Below are 18,727 nucleotides of genomic sequence, written 5' to 3' on the forward strand. Positions count from 1 at the left end.
CAATGTCAAGGAATATGTTTATAGTGTTCACCTTCCAAACATCTAGTGTACAACATCCCTACTCATGTGCATCCATGACAAAGATATTCTACACACTTGTAAGGCCATGTGTAACATAGGTTGATACCACAAATTTTTCATATGTGTCCTTGCCATAATATCATAGGCTAACCCCACATGTGTTCACATTCAAACATCTATTCTATAGCCATCCCTACATGTCGTTGCCCATGATGGGAAAACCCTACACATGTAGGGCCAAGTGAACCATAAACATACTCCCACCCCAAACTCATCGTACACAAGCTTCAACATATATCAGAGGCGCACCTTACGGAAGTATCCACAATAGTACACAATGACATTACCACGGTCCACAACCATAAATCAACCTAGGTACCGGCACACCATCTTTATTACCTTTAAGTATGATTCCTTTGAACAAGAGATGATCTATGTATAACATAGTTTATGCTAGGTCTAATAAGCGTATAATTAAATAAGAGAATTAACTACTTGCCTGAATAGAGTAGGAAACATACATGCATATGTATGTATATATCCCCTTTATGATAGTGTATGATACTTAATAATTCTAAACACAATAAATGTTAAGAAATATGAGTGGTTTGAATGGAATGCTTATACCCTTCGCCTCGTCCAAATTGTGAGTATTATGTAATCAACATAAAGTGTTAGCGAAAGCACATATTTACCATTCATCTTTTGGTTTATTAATAGTAATTTGCCATCAATCTTTATGTAATTTGTTTCTCATGCAAATGATGGTTGTAGAGTTTTCTCATTAAATCCTCGATATTTGTAGCATCAATTAGATTTCATTCTAAATTTTGGATATTACATAACAAGACAACTAGGAAGTTTTGAATTTGGTAACTTAAGCTTTTAACATGGATGTTAAGCATGTCTAAGTTTTTTGAGGCGCATAAAAGAAATTTCACAAGTTCAATGACACCAATAGTGTATTGGGTTTTATTATTATCTTGAAGGTTTGTAATAAAATGAATTTTCAAATTTTGTTTTTGGGACCTTTATCAAAACACAATTCGTATGAGAGTATATGTCCACAAATGCCAAAACTCAAGTATATGACCTATAAGATTAGTTGACATTGTCAATTAAGTGATAATGCTATCATTCTTCAATTGTCATTGCACCTCATAGTTCAAGCATGGTGGCAATATGGTGGTAATATGGCATCACGCCTCACATTACGTTATGTTAGGTGACATGAGTGCCAATTCATCACATACTTCAACAAGAACAAGAACAATTATGTCATGCCATCATCATTACTTTAAGTGTGCAGATAATACGACAACATGTGATTATGTTAGGTGATATGGCATCGTGCCTTCACATACGTGGTTTGGGGTGTGCTGACCTTGCAATAGTGCTTCGCTAGTTAGGTAACATGGCATCTTATTACACTAGTCGACGCAAACAATCTTTTCGAGTTCCTAAACATGTTGTCATACGAACTTGATTAAAAGTCATCGATTGACATAGTGCATACCTCAACTAGTTGTAGCTAGTAGACGTGGCATTGCATTTGAGACGCGGAAGTTGTCATGTCAAAGTGAGGCATCATGTTCCATCGGCTAGCGCAACATGTACTATTTGGCAGTTGATCACAACATTCCAAGAAGACAGAATGATCGGCGAAATAATGGCAAGCATGTCCATGGATCACTAGCTTTGAGTGTGCGCGCCGACGTGGTATTGTGTCAACGAATCAGAGAGTAATGAATGGCTATCATGTGTGAAGGGTAGGGCATATATTGTTCTTATAATACAACACCACCCCCCATGTGCAACTTGTCATTTTCAAGAACCGCTAGTGTTCACCTTTTCCACAAACTCTTCTTGTAGCAACACATGCTGCAAACAAGACACACATAGACACACACAATCTAAAAATCGCCCACACAAATGAACAACAAAAAAAGAAAGCAAAGGTGGAGAGAGAGAGAGAGAGAGAGAGAGAGAGAGAGAGAGAGAGAGAGAGAGGGAAAAGGTTGGCTCTATTCAACTTCACTCACTACATGCATACACATTCCATCGTCATCCCAACAAATGTCAATATGTATGTGTGTATGTATGTAAAAGAACTAAAATAAAGGAAGAATTAAAGAAAAGTAAGAAATATATATTAGGTATTTAGGTTGTTTGTGCTGGTTGATCCGAGGTGGTGATCAGATAATATATGTATGTAGATTCTCTCCATCGCTACTCCTCTTTTTTTGTCTGTGTCTCAGTCAGTCAATCTCTGTGTGTGTCTCTCTCTGTTTGTCTGTGCCGTACGTACCGCGCAGATTGGGATAGGCATATGGACGATGGGCCACAAGTACAACGCCCTTATCTTCCTTCCTCCTCCTCCTCCGCTGCCGCTGCCTCTGCCTCTGCCTCTGCCTCTCACGGACAAGCGGGGGCCGCACGTGCGAGCCCGACGCAATCGTTATTCCATCATGGCCCGCACCAGTACTTGTTGAGGGACACCACCATTACTACTACTGCCAACGCTGCTGATGGTGATGGTGATGGTGATGGTGGTAGTAGCAGCAGCAGCAGCAGGAGGAGGAGGAGTAGCAGAGGTGGAGGTGGAGGTGGAGGTGGAGTCCCCTGCCAGGATTGTGGGAACCAGGCCAAGAAAGAGTGCGGGCACAGGCGATGCCGGACATGTTGCAGGATGCGGGGCCTCCACTGCCCAACCCACTTGAAGAGCACCTGGGTACCCCTCAGATCCAAACGCAGCAGCAGCAGCAGCACAACCAGCATGAGGACCAATATGACGACGCCCCACCATAATGCCCAATATGACCATTATACCCAACATGCCATCTTCTCGTCTTACTCCTCGGCCGACGCCCACCACGACCACCACCGCCCACGTTACTGCATCGACCTAATTGGGGCCCCCCCACCCCCACCGCCACCGCCACCGTCAAAGCGAGCACGTAAGATGGTGACGTTCGACACTTCATCATCGATCATGGGCCCCCCACCACCCATCCAGCATCAGCATCAGCATCAGCATCAGCAGCAGGGCTACTCATCACCAGATTCACACTATAATAATATTCCTCATCATACCACCACCACCACCACACCTACTACTACTACTACTGCTGCTGCTACTGCTGACGATCAACCTGGAGTTGATGATGATGATGATGATGATGATCATCATCATCATCATCATGTATTTGGTCCATCATCCACGACTCCTCCTCCTCCTCCTCATGATCACCGCATCGTTACGTCCAGCTCCTACGCCTCCAGAATGCCATCATCAGGTTCATCTATCTACCAGCCTCACCACTTCTTCTCTATACTCTCCCCCCCCCCCCACCACCAAAATAAATAAATAAATAAATAAATCTCCTCTCTACAGAATTGGCCTGCCCACTTCTTCTCATCTCCTCAATCCAATGACGGACGGATGGATGCACGTACCAATGTTGTTTTGGACGTCACTTCTGTGCCAAACACCCTAAACCCTAAACCCTCTTCCAGGAATTTCAGATCTCTCTTCACTCATTGGCCGAGTATCCTAATTTTCATACATGATGGATTCACAATAAATTACGAGGCAACATTAAGACACTGGAATATATATATATATATACAGTGCACATACATTATAATATAGGAATTTACTTAACCATCCATAAGCTTCTTATGGTTATGGGTTGCATCTTATCACCAACATAATTCTAAATTACGCATGAATGACTACATCTATCTACCAAGTTGTACATGTTCCTTCCCCCTAGCCTAAGTGACAAGTTTTAAATTTGGAGCAATATATTATTGAATTTAATGACCGTTAAACCAATACATATGGGTTGCTTATAGTAATACATATACACACCCTTACACAACATGTCGTCCTTAAAATGTATATACATGCATATTGTAAGGAAAAAACACATGTTATATTGAGTTTTTGTTATAATATTTGTGTGTGCATGTGCATGTAGAATCCGATGCTTTGATCCACCCTCTCTTGGAAGTCCGAACGGAGGCAACCTTTGAGTTTGTAAAATTAACAAATCTTGCCGTCCATCCGAGGCAAGAAGAATATGCTTATAAAACAAGAGTCAAGATTGGAGGTAGATGTTTTCAAGGCTTTCTCTTTGATCAAGGTTTGGATAGATCAATCAACGTAGCTACGACAACGACTAGAGGAGAAGCCACGAATGTGCAACATCTTGAGCTCCTGCAACTAGCATCAACAAACTCTAATCCTATGATGGATTTTGAGAGTTTGTATAGTTCAGGTAACATTCATGTAAATTTCCTAATTCACCAATCTTTGCATCGTTCAATGTTCATCTTTAGATTAATTTTACGAGGAGGTATAGAGTTATACCCATTCCACCTTGTTGATAATCTAGCAGTTAACTTTATATCTTTTTGAGAATTCTTATTAGAGTAAGTAACTTCCACTATTAAAGCACTTAGTTTCAATATTGTGTGCACAATATTGTTATGGAGGAGTTAACATGTGTTGGGAAACCATGTAATAGTAGTAGTAGTAGCAACAACATGAATGGTTTGCAAAGTTTGTTTCAATATGTTTGACACAACGTTATCACGTTATCAAACTATGTAATTAGTGAATGGTGATGAGTATGCGTGAATCACGTTATCACACACATATTTAAGGAATAATTAGTGTATTCCTCACAATATTCACGTAATAATAATAGTGTCCATAACACTTAAGTCCTTGACATATACAGATGGGCCCAACCCATTTAACTCGAATTAGTCCCATAGAAATATGTATTTTTTTTCCCAAAATGAAGCTACTTTCCCATTAGTTAAGAGAGATTATTACAGAAAGACTATACAAGGTGACTTATATATAAATTGGGGAATCAGTAGATGTACATTGTAGCCTTTCGAAATGACTACTTAATGTAAGTAAGTAGATACCCCTAGAAGTATGTACATATTGTCTTAGAATGAGTTCTCTGAGCTCGAACCCGGAATCGACCTAACTAACCCTAGATCGAACCAGCCTTAACTGCCGTGTTCTCCCTCGATGATGACCGATGTCTTCAGCTATGCAGAGCCATCCTCAACGATACGATTGGAGCCTAAATCTATCTGCAGCAGGCCATTGTGCTTTTCTTTTCTGACACATGTGCAGGCTCAACGACATAGATTTGGTAGAACTTGAACGAATGAAAGAAGCTGGTGTTAGAAATGTACACGAATATGGGTGAGTAAAAGCAGACCCTAAATACTGTGGAGGGTTCACACGATGGTTTCTGTGCAATTTGCACAAAGCTTACAGTAGCCTACAGGCTATATATACATATGTGAATAGTAGTGCAAGTTAGTTAATTGCATCAGGTTTTTCTATATGTGCGCTTAACATGAAAGCTATGTGCAAGCTTGTACGAAGGCTCTGAACCTTTCACACAGTGCCTTTTGCTTTTTGGGTGAAGCGTGCGGCCCCATAGGTGATTGTTCCATAGGTGATTGTTGTGCTCTTTCCGTCATTGTTTTATGTGTAGTTTTTACACCATACTTTTTGGTGTGTAGTTTTTTTTACACCATAGTTTTTTATGTGTAGTTTTTACACCACATTTTGTTATGTGTAGTTTTCACAATATAATTTAGTTGCGAGTTTTGTACATGACAGTTGAAGTGCAGATGATCTGCTGCATAAATTTTCTTTTGGGAAAGCTTGGGGTAGATTTTGTGAAAATTCTTCTTGCAAAATATGTGTTGTATGGAACGTTCATGCAAATTGCTGGATTTGTTTAATTTTCCATCTTTAGGGCAAGCAAACTTACTTGATTTCACAATTCCTGATTTTTGTGAAGCTATTAGCTTCATGGAGTTCGTTACTAGAGGAAGATTTCTAAACGAAAACAGAACAAACCTTAATTTAAACAACTAAACTCCGCGATTTAACCCCTGCTTGGTCTACTTTGGTGGCATGGAATGATCTCCTCCTTACTCATGCAGGGTCCGCCTAGATTGTCAAACCTTGGGAGCTTAACAAAACCCCATTGATAGCGTTAGGTTAGTTCAACTGATGTTGTCTCATAGGGTCGGATCATTGTCTTTCCTTAACTCGTTAGTAAAATGTGTCGTTTACAGTGGGGAATTTGATCCAGATAGTATATAACTGAACTTGCTTGATCGCTTATGAGGAGTTAATTAACCAAGAAAGGATCGTTAAAAGTCTAAACTAATTAAACATGCTTTAATAACTTAAACAGTATTACACGAAATTTAGGTATGCAAGATTGACCACTTTCAATCAATTAATCAACTGCTTAAAATAAAGAATTTAAGCTAGTCTTAGAAATGGTGTTTGTGCACAATATTCTTTGTTATTGATCCTAGTGGCTTCTGTATTAATCACTAAATGAACAAATCAACCAGAAGCTCCTTGGAACTTTCCGATTTAACGGGGGGAGCTTATGGTGAAAAAGCTCCAGTAAGGCTGGTTGAGCATTGATGGCTATTCTTAGCAATCCAGCCAACTTAAACTCCAGGCTCTTGCACACGAGTAAGAATAAGTGCCAATCATTCTGAAGCCAGGTAATCTAGGGCTAATCACTAAGCCAGCAAATATTGCAGAAATTAATATATTGTAAGTGTTCCCTACCCTAATCTATTATTGAAAAGGGCTAATGACTAAGCCTGCAAATATTGCAGAAATGAATATATTGTAAGTGTTCCCTACCCTAATCTATTATTGGAAATTAAGTTATTAGTCCTCACTACTTAATTAATACACATTAATTACCTTAAGTCACCACAAAATACTTATATATATAGGAAATATGTACTTTATATATATATATATATATATATATATATATATGAAAAACATGTGTAATTAAGTTTGTGATCTTGTTTACTTGAATGTGTTAAGAGTCTATTTAATCAATAGACCAAATAAAACTAAAAGAAATGTGAATAAATAGGATAGAAGAACCCTATCCTCACGACCACCCCTTAGCTATGATCAAGACATATCTAGCCTATCATTGACATCCCATAGTGATGGATATTAGGATGATTAATACTTTGGAATAGGTAACACGATTGTCACGACGAAAGCCTAGCCCACACTACTAGTGTCTCAAGACTTTGGGTTTTGGATATATTATGTGTTTCGGGAGGGTAGCTAGGCCTAATATTTATACTTCTTCCTAGGCCCCTTAATTCATATTATAAAACTTTGTCCTATGAATTGTTGCGCCATTGAAACTAGAGGTTCAAGCTGGATTAGCAACAAATTGTTAAGATTCATATAATTTGAAAGTTCATGTGATGGTTGTGCGATTAAGATGTGATTTCATGGTTTGGTTCTGTCTCAAATCAAATCGTTGCCAATTAGTAGTTTTAAGTTATAATGTTAAAACTAAACTATCAAGATATATGTCAATGGTTCTTGGTTTGATTTTGGTTCAATCCAAATTCTTGAAATCGAGGGATAACGCAAGTCGGTATAATTCAAAACCAAACTAGAAAATAAGGTAAACCACGGTTTCAACACAAACCAACTCAAATTTGCCAATTGTTAATGGTTAGAACAATTATGATACAACTACTATTTTGTGACCAGAGGACATATTGAATATAAGAACATCAACAGCATGACTTACATAATCGATAACATTAAAGTCGATCTCCAAATTACTCAAACAAATGATCATATATGATGTATGAAGCTAAACATGACAATGAGAGAACTTACAATTTTTTCTTAGGTCAATTATACAATTTTGATTGGTTTTCTATATTTATAGGTCTTCAATAGCATGCTTAGTTGTGATATTATGTGCGTGGAGACAAGCCAAGAAGAATTGTTTGGAATTGACGCATATGACACCAAAGTGGATGGTACTATTTTGCAACCGATGGACACATTTACACACTTTCCACATCATTCATCATCGACGAAATGTTCCATGGATTTGTGTCCAGATTTTGGATGCTCACCTCAATAATTGTCGATGAAACACAAACGGTGGATATGTTTGGCTCAATTTAACACAATCACAAAAGTGCAGTTCGAGAAAGTGACGTAATCAATTAATTTATGTAATAATATGACATTCCCAAATTTGTAACTAGTCACGAAAATACTAGTTACTATTCATAAAGAACATAGTGAAGGTTGATTTAAGGCCAATTTAATATTAAAAAATTGGAATCAAGTAATGCTTGTATATGTTTTTGATCTAGCATTATCAACCAAAAAGGATCTAAATGCCAACACTACTCATTGCATGACATTACATGCAAGAAGATAAGGTGATATTTACAACATAATGTGGTAAACGAGGGATAGTGCTCACTCTTCCTTCATCAACCATAAAGGGTGGCTCAATCTTCATGGAGGTATTGATCTACACCTCACTTTCCAAAGAGCCCAATCATATCAGATCAATACACATATCAGAGAAGCCTGGGAAATGCAATGTACTTGTAATAGCGCCATGTGGAAATAATCCTTTGATTGAATTGCAAGTTCTTAATTGGCAATAGCTCTATGCACATTTATGGTAGAGGCTAAAGGCGTGGCCTAATGCGTTCAATGGAAAGATGCAAAATAAGGGTCTCTATTGCTTATAGTAATTTACTGGCTGCAAGGCATGCTATGTATTAGTTTGATTTAGTTCCCATTTTTTTATAACAATAATATCAAGTTGTATTTGTTGTTTCAATTTTCAAGGGTTCTGAATTTGATTTTAGAAGTTTTAACATTTGTTTTTTAATTAGATTCTTTTGATTAATTCTTTGTTTTACTTTTAATTATTGCAAAAAAGAGAGAAATAATTGCACATAATGTGCCAATGGAATAAATCGCTTGTCAGCATCCAAAAAATTATAATTCTGTGTTACAGAATGCAATGACAATGGCGTCATTTGGAATGCTAGGGAGAAAACCTCCAATGTTATATCCTTTATATACACCATATCCACACGAGATGCACAAATATAGTATAGCTAAACTCTTCATATATCCACGTTATTGACCATGTTTCTTGAAGAATTTATTGAGGACAATATGGCATGCCCTAACATTTCATTGATTTGTAATCTTCAGACTCAAACCTTGCGGCATATGTGTTTGAGATAATTCCTCTTGTGCCAGGATCATTTCCAGGAGAGACCTTTTATCCCCAGTGTTGAACCTACAAGCGATTCTAAAAAAAGGCATTAGCACATCCAATATACTGCACATAACGCATTTAAAATTCATACTTATTAAGAACACAGGCCAAAAACAAAAGATGAGGTCAAAGACTTCATAATTAATTTTTTCTCTTGGGTAGCTCAATTACAAGAGTTTTGGGAATCAAGGGTGAGGGTAAGGATTTGTGCTCCTGACCACAAGGTCAAACGCAACTAGCCAAAATAGTTTTGTTCAGCTTACATGAAGCAAGTCAAAGATATGTAAAAAGGAAAGGTTAACACATGCAAGGACAGTTGAGTAAGAATACAAAAGACTCATTTGCTTTGCTCACCTCGATATGTTATCAAGGGACAAAAGCTTGTGATGAATCCTAAGGTCCTTGCCAACGTAGGTTATGATCAAGCCCCCAGCATCTGGATGTGGCCAGCTGCAAGTGCTCACGAATCGAAGCATGAACATTGGTGCATCCGAACATCTCATTAAATCTTCAACCTCTTCTCGAGAAACCATGGTTAGTATATGCTTTGGTTCCTCGATCTCCCATATCTTCCTTACTCGGGGATCCAATAACGACTGACACACTGGATATAGCCAATACCAAAGCCGATTGAAGTCATCACGTAATATATCCTTTGTGCTACATCTTGTTAACCTCTTGAGGAAGAGTTTATCCTGCATTACCCAACATCAAGATTCGTTTTTGCAACTATATAGACATGACTTCCTTTGAAAACAAAAATGTTGTATTATGTTTGTGTTTCATTCCAGTAAGAAGTATTTCAGAGATAGTGGAAGCATTATAGGAAAACGGTTTTACGTGAATCAAATTCAAAAACACCCTCCTGTCTTCGTCATGTGTTGAATAATATGATTTTTTATTAAAGCCGAAACACAAGCAACAAGTTTCAATCCAAGAGAAAAAAAATCTCCTTAATAACAGGTTCCTTCTTTTGAGTAACATGGATGTTTTCTTTTCTCGATGGACTAAATGTTCAATTTCTTATATTTTCTCATATTAACCATAGAGAATACTTGATTGACAACAATACAGCAACCATGTAATGATCCCTAACCTAACAAGTAATTTAATGATTTAAGCTCTTACATGACCATGTTCATTTGCAATTGCAACTCAAGAGATTGTATATCATTACTCCATTCAAGTGTATCTGGCTACCTGTATGAGGTGTAGTGAAAACAAAGCTGACTCACCACAAGGATAAACATAGATATACCACGAGGATGAACGAAAACACAGCATTGTGTACATGCTTTGAATAAACTCATTAAAACGAGCAATTAAAATCATCAGAAGTCATACCTTAGGAGAAAAGTGCCGTTTTCTTGTACTAGACAAATTGAAAAAATGCTTCTCCACATGTTCCATGACAATCTCCCAAGGAACTGGATAAGAATTCCTTACTATTTCTTTCCAAACTTGATTACCATCATGTATTAGATTTCTTGCCATAAGAATTTGATGCCTAAAGGACATTAGAAAAGGTGACAACGTTAGTGAGATGATGTGATGAACACATGCTTCTCATTTGGAAGCTTCAGTATGCATTAAAAAGAGAAGCAACTCAGTCAGGGTTCTGAATATGGAGTGGAAATCCATTATTACTGCATGGGATTCAAGAACTATATTGTGGTTTTACTTTAATTACAGGATATTCAATAATAATCTAGAAATGAAGAAATGTTGAGAACCAGTCATTTGATACATACCCAGTATGTTTGCATGAAGTAGCAAGTGATACTCGACTGGCAAAGTCCGACAGTAGTTGATCACTCCAACATGTGATTACTCCCCTTAAGAATGCTGCACGGCTTTGTATGTTTTCGAGGCTGTATTTGAACACAAGGAAATCCAAGAATGGCTCTGTAAAGTTAGGCCTATGTGATCCAGTAATGTTGGTTGTATCCATCGATTCTCGACGTTTTTCTTCAATGGTTGGACGATCAAAAGCCAACGTGATCTCTTTTTGGATGGAACATGACAAAGGACTTTCATAAGCATAAGAATGCTCAAGACTTGTAGCATAGTCTTCATCCTTTTCTAGAACAGATGGAAGTACATTGTTATCTGGCGTAAGGAAATTGGCTTGAATTCCACATGTATCACTCGATCGATATTTTACAGATCTCAAGGGTTCGGGTACTACCCGTGTACGCTTTACTTGGTACTGCCCCGGATACCACTTCATTCCACTTTGCACATTGGAAGGATTACCATAAGCAAATGGTGGTTCTATGACAGATTCTTCTGGCATCCATGAGGTATCAGCAATAAGAGACCTCTTCAATGGAAGAGTTGGGAATCTGCTATTTCTATTACGAGATACACACCGAATTGGCCGTGAAAAGACTTGAAGAAATGGATAACTAGGGATGGTTGGTGAATCAAAACAGACACGAAAAAGGCGGTTATCACATTTTGAAGAAAGCTGCGAAACAGTAAAAAAAACTGATATCATATGGTACATTTGAATAATAAGGATATTTATACAAAATAAAATTAAACCTGTGATATTTTCAGTTTGAAAGATGCACGACCGTGAACAAGTTTGATGGGTCTCTCTGTAGAGGGAAATTCTACGCCATCAAATGTTGTCAACAGTGGTGCCTCCGCATCATCTTTTGGTTTTTCAACTGGATGACTGTTATCCGCAAATATAAGGAGTGCTAATATCTGTTTAAAAACACTGGCATATTGAAGCATCATTGACAAAAACCACTAAAGATAATGGTGAACACATATGTATGTTACACACTCAATAATGATTTCCTTGCTTCAGTATTTTACAAATATAATAATGAAAAGTTCAATCTTAAATTACCTCCATATCCTTGTGTACTGATCTCCCTAGAGCATCAAGCAAAACAACATCAAGGGCAAAATTGCGTCGACAAGATGCCTACATATCAAAAAACTTTATTTTGAAAACACTAAACACAAACATTAAGCAAAACTCCCCTGACCCCTTAACCCTGATATTTATAGAAATTTGTTCAAATAAATAGCATGATAAAAAATCATACCTTGCCTCCTACAACACTCCATATTCCATCCCCTCCTTCTTCAACCTCATAATCATCCAAAGCTCCAGTTGACCCATCAAGTGCTAATTCTAAAGGGGGATGCTGCAAGTGTCGGGAGAAAATGCATTTAAACACAAAGAAGAAATAAATCTACCTCATCAGACGAATTTTACAAAAGGAGAAATATACCTTCACATAATGATTGGACACAGTTGGCTGTGGAAGTACACGAACATAATGTACATATCCTTGCGGATTATCACTAGTTTTACCTCCATTACCCCCCATGAAGATTAATGTCCCTTGGCAATTACTTACTACAGGTCCAGTTATATGCTTTTCAGCAGCCATGACTCCATCAATATGAAGACGAATAACCCCTCTAGCCACCTGCAGTTGATAAAATTTTGAACGAAAACATCAAATCAGAAAAAGCTGCTCACTTGCTAATCTGTTAATCTGTTTCAAGAAAAAATAATTAAAATTCCATTTTCTGCAGGAGCTTAGAATAGAGAATTCATTCAATCATGTCTCCAAACCATCTTATAAATATCATGATATTGCAATTTTGTTTGCTCATATGTACTTGCTTCATCTGTCAACATTCCAAAATTTACAAGATATCATGCTTGAATATCTTGAGGAGGATAATCTGCAAGTACAGTAAGTATCAAACTTAGCACCCAATGAGCACATTTACACCTTGTTTTTGTCGTCAGAGGAAAAGTTATGTTTTGAAAGTGTTTCGACTTGAAACCATGATCAAGGTTTCTGTCATATATCCTTCATTAAATACATGACATGACGCATGAAAATGCTGCAATAACTTAGCCTTAAATTCAAGAGATGGAGAGAGACATCCAATGAAGAATTTGTGGAGGCGGAATTGATTAATAAGCTATAAATATAGATGAGCGCTATAGCCTATAATTACCATGTGACTACATATTACTTTTGAAATAGTAGATTTTCTTGCCTCTGGAGAAAGCCTTGTTACAATGATGATATTGATACATAATGTAGAAAGGGGGGTTCAAATGACTGAAGAGATCAACACTCATTAGAAATCACCCTCCCCTGCCATGCAAATGGGGGATTTTAATATGGTAGAACAAACAGAAAAACTGAACTAAAGGTGAAATGAGGACCTATGCGTGTTTTCTATTTTCACAGTTCGGATCTTCCGTGAGTTTGCATCTGTGATTGGGTATACTAGCAATGAGCAATCCTTGCATCATCAGTGATGGTTCCGTCCTTGTTAGCAGTCCTTGAAAACTAGTACAACATTGAAGGAATTCTTCAAAGTCATGCCTGATGTCCTCAATCAACAAACATCTCTAATATGACCCCATCCACCACAACTAGTATGGCCAATGGCCATGATTCTAACATCGATACTTCTGTTTAAGAAGATACATCAAATTTCAAAATATATGTTTGGCTAATGACCATGATTATAGCACCAATAATTGTTTGGCAAAAACACATGTAATTTCAAAATATGGGTAGGGCCAAGGGCTTTGATTTTAAAATCCATTTGATTGGCTTGCAAAAATGCATACAATTGGAGCTACAGAAATACGCTTCAGGGTGGGAACAGAAACTAGAAAGATGGAAAACAATACCTCACAGCCTATATGTACCCATTTCTCTAATGGGCAAGCCTGTTGAGCAGAAACAGAGAAACCAGATTCCCATGAATGAAGGTTCAAAACTTGTTCAGGGTCAATTGATAGCAGAGGTCTTTCTTCTTTGTTTTCTGAGCAAACCTGAAGAAAACAAAATTATGCCCGTTTCAGAATAAAAATTGTTTTTTCAGTAATAAAACATGTCATTTTAAACCAAAAAAAGCCATATGGAGTATTAGAATATATATAATTCGAGAAACAAGCTGAAAAAAATTCAACTAACCATGCGTAAGAGAAGACCTGGCGCAGAGTTCTTCACCAAATAGATCCATAAGCAGACGGTAAAGCTTTGATTATCAGGAGAAGAAGGAGAAGGAGAAGAAGAAGAAGAAGGAGAAGAAGATGATGAGAGGGGTAAATACAGATCGTTTAAACGGCAGTAATCCTCATCTCCAAAAATGGATATGGTGTTACTCTGTTCCCTCATATTCTCTGTGGGGAACTCTAGTGCAAATCCTAAACAGGAACCCTAATTCATATCCTAACCCAAATTCAAATGCAAACCGTAGCCCAAAACCCTAATCATTACTCTTAAACCCAACCTCTAGCTCTAGCTCTACTCAAACCCTAATACTCAATACCTAGCCCTAGCCCTAGCCCTAGCCCTAGCCCTAGCCTTAGCTCACAGATTCGAAGGTGCAAAAAGTGGGCATTGCATCATGAAGCATGGCCGTCCTTTCCCACGGCAGCTAGAGAACGAATTGCTGCTCTTCTTCTTCTTCTTCTTCTTCTTCTTCTTCGTCGTCGTCGTCACTGAGTCGTTGTCGTCTTCCTTCTTCTGACTCCCAAGGCCATTGAGATTCGTTATCTTATTATTCATGGGACCTAAATATGCCAAATTTACATTTGAAGCCCAAAGCATCCAACAAAAGAAGAAGACGATCCATGATGATGATGATGAACCTTTGCACGCTTTCTTCTTGAAGACATTATTATTACTAATTAGTATTAATTGACTCTTGATCTCAACTTCTTGACTTTGGTGATATAAGTCATCCTTCTTATTGTTAAACCAATCTACCCATGTCTCATTCTGCATCGTCCTTGCTTGCTCTTAGTGCGTGTGCCGCCCAACCAGCATGCGTGTTGCTCCCATGAAATGCAACCATGCATGCATTATTACCATTGATGATGCATGGCATCCTAGAGGAGGATGAGCCCCCCAATAAAGAAAATTGTTGCATTACTACTCCCATCAACTTCTTTTTATAGATATGCTTTGACGTCATGCCTACCTTCAAATACAAAAGCATTGCGCATATCCTAATAATGCCGCAATCCCCAATTCCTCATAAATAAGAAAACGATCTCCATCTTTGATTTTGGGCCAACTTGTTTGAATTGTGCAAACACCCATTGTCTAGGCATCAAATAACATTGTGATAAAACTTGCCAAAGTTGAGAAATATAACTCTAAATCTGACAAGCAATCATACACTATATGAAACGATGAGTTCTATATTCCATTTGATTAGTGCAAAAGATACAATAATATTGCCCGTTGCTAGTCCACGTCGCTTTAGAGAGCATCCCAAAGGCAAACCCCCAATCAAAACTCTTCAAATGAAAACCTTTGCTACAAGTGGTAATTTAGAATGTTAACTACGTTTGAATATCTCCCACTATCCATGATCAGATTTATGTATTTTCCGTTCTTCATCAGTCTTAGATGATAGCCATCGAAGAGACTCAATGGAGCAATGATACAAAAGATTAACAGTCACTTGTAAAACAATGTCTAACCCCAAAAGCATCAATCAATCCATGATTGCTCTTTTGTTTGTAAAGGTAAAGGACCTTCCATCAATGCAACATTTTCTAATTGTTGCCAGATAACACTCATAATTAGGCAGGATGCATAATAATTATTGCACTTCAACAAACTCCAAAATTCTTTGAGATGGGGCTTCAACTATATCTCCCTCCTCTTTGATCCCCAAACGAAACAAACGATTAAATTGAGAGCACCATCTCCCCTTTCCAGACCAACACAATAACCAAGAATACATAAGTAACCCTTTTTGCAAAGAATTACAATATTGTCTACTAGATGATGGTTTCCATACACATAACGAGAGTACCTCTTGCCATGAAATAACCAAGTGTTAAACACATGAAGTGCTAGGAATCTTAAATGAAATACATACGTTTAGTTATTGCCCCTATCATCGACTCTTTTTGGGATCTATATTGATGAGATCACTGATTTTATTGCTTGTAAGGGAGGCAACGAAGTAGTCCTAGGGGGTACCCAAGTCAATCTCTTGCTCTAATATGCAAAAGACATATTTTTACTCTATGATTCTGAACACAACGTACAAAGGAACCTTAATGCCTTGAATGACTTTTGCACACAAAGAGGATGGGTAGTGAATCTAGGGAAAACTAAAGTCCTTATCTTCCACAAATCTACTCGAGTTAGGACTAAATGTCACCTAAGAGTCTCTCATAGACTAGTTGAAGTAGTTGGATGATATGTATATCTTAGAGACACTTTCAGTGACCCCTCGGGTAAATTTTTTATGACACATGCAACAAAAGATAGACTAACAAGAGGATATGCATCCCTCTCACTTCTCGAGAGACAATGCAACCATGCATACTTTCAAGAGCCATGAATTCAGGGGTGGCTCTTCGACTCATTAGCGCCCCTTCCCTCATGTATGCATTAGTGGTTTGGGCTCGATGGCTACCACCTTTCATGTGGACGCAATTAGAGAGACCATAATTGGTGATGATGATGTCATGTCAACTCTGATGCAAATCGAAAGTGCCACGTGACATAATTAGAGCAAAGTTTACTTTACCCCTAATGCTAGTAGAAGTACTTTTTCAACCATAATTATTATTATAGGTTACATAGCCAATGATAAGATAGGATATCTTGTCAAGCTTTTGAGGCATCTCCATCACTCAAATGAGCCCGAAGATACTAGCTCTTGGTATAACATTGTGGTAAGTTGGCTTTTTGTAAGTGGCCTAGATATTAATAATATATATTCTTGCTCTTAGGTACAATTGTCGTACTTGGAAGGACTTGAACACATAACACACGTGTTCATAGTTATTTTGTTTAACCATCAAGCCATTATCGATATTAGTTAATGATGAAGGTAATTACATGTCATAGTATATGCATGCAAAAGTGGTGTGCATGCAAAATGCATGTGTGACAAGTGGCGTTCATGCAAAAGTCCTTCACAAGTATAACAGAATGCTATAGAGTTTTGAGTGAAGCATAATCGTATATGGAAGAACTCTTCCTCCCTATATTGTATACATATCTTTTCATTCTTATATTATGATAGCTTTAATCTTCCCTCTATATCTACATCATTTGTTTATGTCTATGTTCCTATCTCTATACATGTATGTTATTTATTGATCTTGGGAGCCTACTACGTGTTTCGCCGTGCATGTAGACTTGCCAAAACTCTAACAACAACCATGAGATCGATAAAACTTTAACCTCTCATGAGGACTGTAATAAAGCAATATGCCAAGAAATACGACAAATTTACATTCGACATAAATGGATCAACCACTAGAGCCATTCCCACCTAAAATTTTATACTATAAGGAACACTACATGCACTTCCCTAATTTAGGTTTCGTTCTTACCAAATGCACTGAGGGTCATCAGACAACTTAGAGTATCATCTCATTAACTTGAGGTTGAGAATGGTCATGTTAATGGACTTCCTTGAGAGGAAAGAATATATAGATAATGTCACATAGACATATTAGGATCCCTTCCCAACTATTTGATATCCCAAATATAAAGAAACTAGGAAGATATATATTAGAGCTAAAACAACATAGAAGAATAAGCTACAAAATACTAACCATAACCTTTCTAACATTCACCAACAAGTAATCAATGAAAATTTTCATGGATAGGAGGGGACAATGAGCTTCGACACACCCGCACGATTCGACCTCTCCTTCGCTAAAGTAGAAAACCAAAGAACAACCAAATGCACTCGAATGCCAAGCCTCAAAGTCACTCGTTGTGTAGAAACAATTAAAGAAGATAGTTACACTGGCTAGAAGTTATGGTCGAGGTACCTTTTACATCAGGACCACATGCCACACCCACATCGAAACCCTTTGACCTCCCGCTCCTTTTCAAGAGACTTGGATGGAAATGAAACTAGGGTGTAACACATAGTTAGTTTGTTGTAACCAATCGTCTGATGGGGCCGATTTGGTTTTCGGAGATCACTCTCTCTCACACACAATTAGCTCAACCTATTGGTAAGTTATTCTATTATTAGCCCTACGTCTTGGGTTCGAGACTCACTTTTCTTACCTCTCTATTACTCCATACGTATCCTATTAATGTACTAGATGCCATTGTGGAATGTAGGGGGTCTCTCTCTCTCTCTCTCTCTCTCTCAATGCAAGATATAGAAGATGGGATGCAACACACTTGCTTCATGATGTTCCAATATAGGCTCTTCTCGGAATGAAGCCTTTTGTAATGCTAATGTACCATGACATGGGAAAAAAGTGTACGCTCAAGCGTCACACATTATTCTACATATTTTGCATTTGACCACAAACCCATCTTCTTCATCAATGGGGAGCCACGCACATCAACACATGTAAGCCCATTCCACTGTCTATCATTCAAACCATTGCTTTTGTAAAACTTATCTCACATTCACTATAATCTAGAAAGAGGAGTATTTGGAACCAATCATGAGAGTAGATGACGAAGCACACTTTGCCCTAAAAAGTTCTGGACTCTAAGAGTGGGTTTAAGTTCCATACTTTGACACAATGCTCTACC

The 18,727-nt window shown here is 37.8% G+C and overlaps 2 protein-coding genes and 1 long non-coding RNA gene across 5 annotated transcripts; 2 read left to right on the forward strand and 1 right to left on the reverse strand.

The window, feature by feature from the left end:
* The first annotated feature begins 2,350 nt into the window (after nucleotides 1-2,350).
* On the forward strand, nucleotides 2,351-4,444 carry LOC147863414 (protein SHI RELATED SEQUENCE 5-like). Its single transcript, XM_087319287.1, has 3 exons — nucleotides 2,351-2,368; nucleotides 2,504-2,752; nucleotides 3,992-4,444. The coding sequence occupies exons 1-3, from the start codon at nucleotides 2,351-2,353 to the stop codon at nucleotides 4,442-4,444; spliced, it is 720 nt and encodes a 239-aa protein (XP_087175413.1).
* A 635-nt stretch (nucleotides 4,445-5,079) lies between these two features.
* On the forward strand, nucleotides 5,080-8,223 carry LOC147863415 (uncharacterized). Its single transcript, XR_015529835.1, has 2 exons — nucleotides 5,080-5,254; nucleotides 7,809-8,223. It is a non-coding gene; the product is annotated as an uncharacterized LOC147863415 (long non-coding RNA).
* A 609-nt stretch (nucleotides 8,224-8,832) lies between these two features.
* Nucleotides 8,833-14,683, reverse strand: LOC147863416 (SH2 domain-containing protein A-like). 3 transcript variants are annotated; one of them, XM_087319686.1, is made up of 10 exons: nucleotides 14,156-14,681; nucleotides 13,870-14,013; nucleotides 12,434-12,634; nucleotides 12,245-12,346; nucleotides 12,043-12,120; nucleotides 11,727-11,894; nucleotides 10,931-11,649; nucleotides 10,524-10,686; nucleotides 9,534-9,874; nucleotides 8,833-9,200 (listed from the first exon to the last, which is right to left on the reverse strand). In XM_087319686.1, the coding sequence occupies exons 1-10, from the start codon at nucleotides 14,357-14,359 to the stop codon at nucleotides 9,092-9,094; spliced, it is 2,229 nt and encodes a 742-aa protein (XP_087175812.1). In that variant the 5' UTR covers nucleotides 14,360-14,681; the 3' UTR covers nucleotides 8,833-9,091. The 3 variants fall into 3 exon arrangements, 2 of the variants coding, with proteins under 2 accessions (XP_087175812.1, XP_087175811.1); XM_087319685.1 differs by having other exon boundaries at nucleotides 8,833-9,212; XR_015529803.1 differs by lacking the exon at nucleotides 8,833-9,200 and adding an exon at nucleotides 10,308-10,379 and having other exon boundaries at nucleotides 9,743-9,874; nucleotides 14,156-14,683.
* Nucleotides 14,684-18,727: the final 4,044 nt, after the last annotated feature.

The sequence above is a fragment of the Azolla caroliniana genome, unplaced genomic scaffold (assembly GCF_043228905.1).
Source record: "Azolla caroliniana isolate FFs.n. ecotype wild unplaced genomic scaffold, voAzoCaro1.0.p SCAF_5, whole genome shotgun sequence".
NCBI lineage: Eukaryota > Viridiplantae > Streptophyta > Polypodiopsida > Salviniales > Salviniaceae > Azolla > Azolla caroliniana.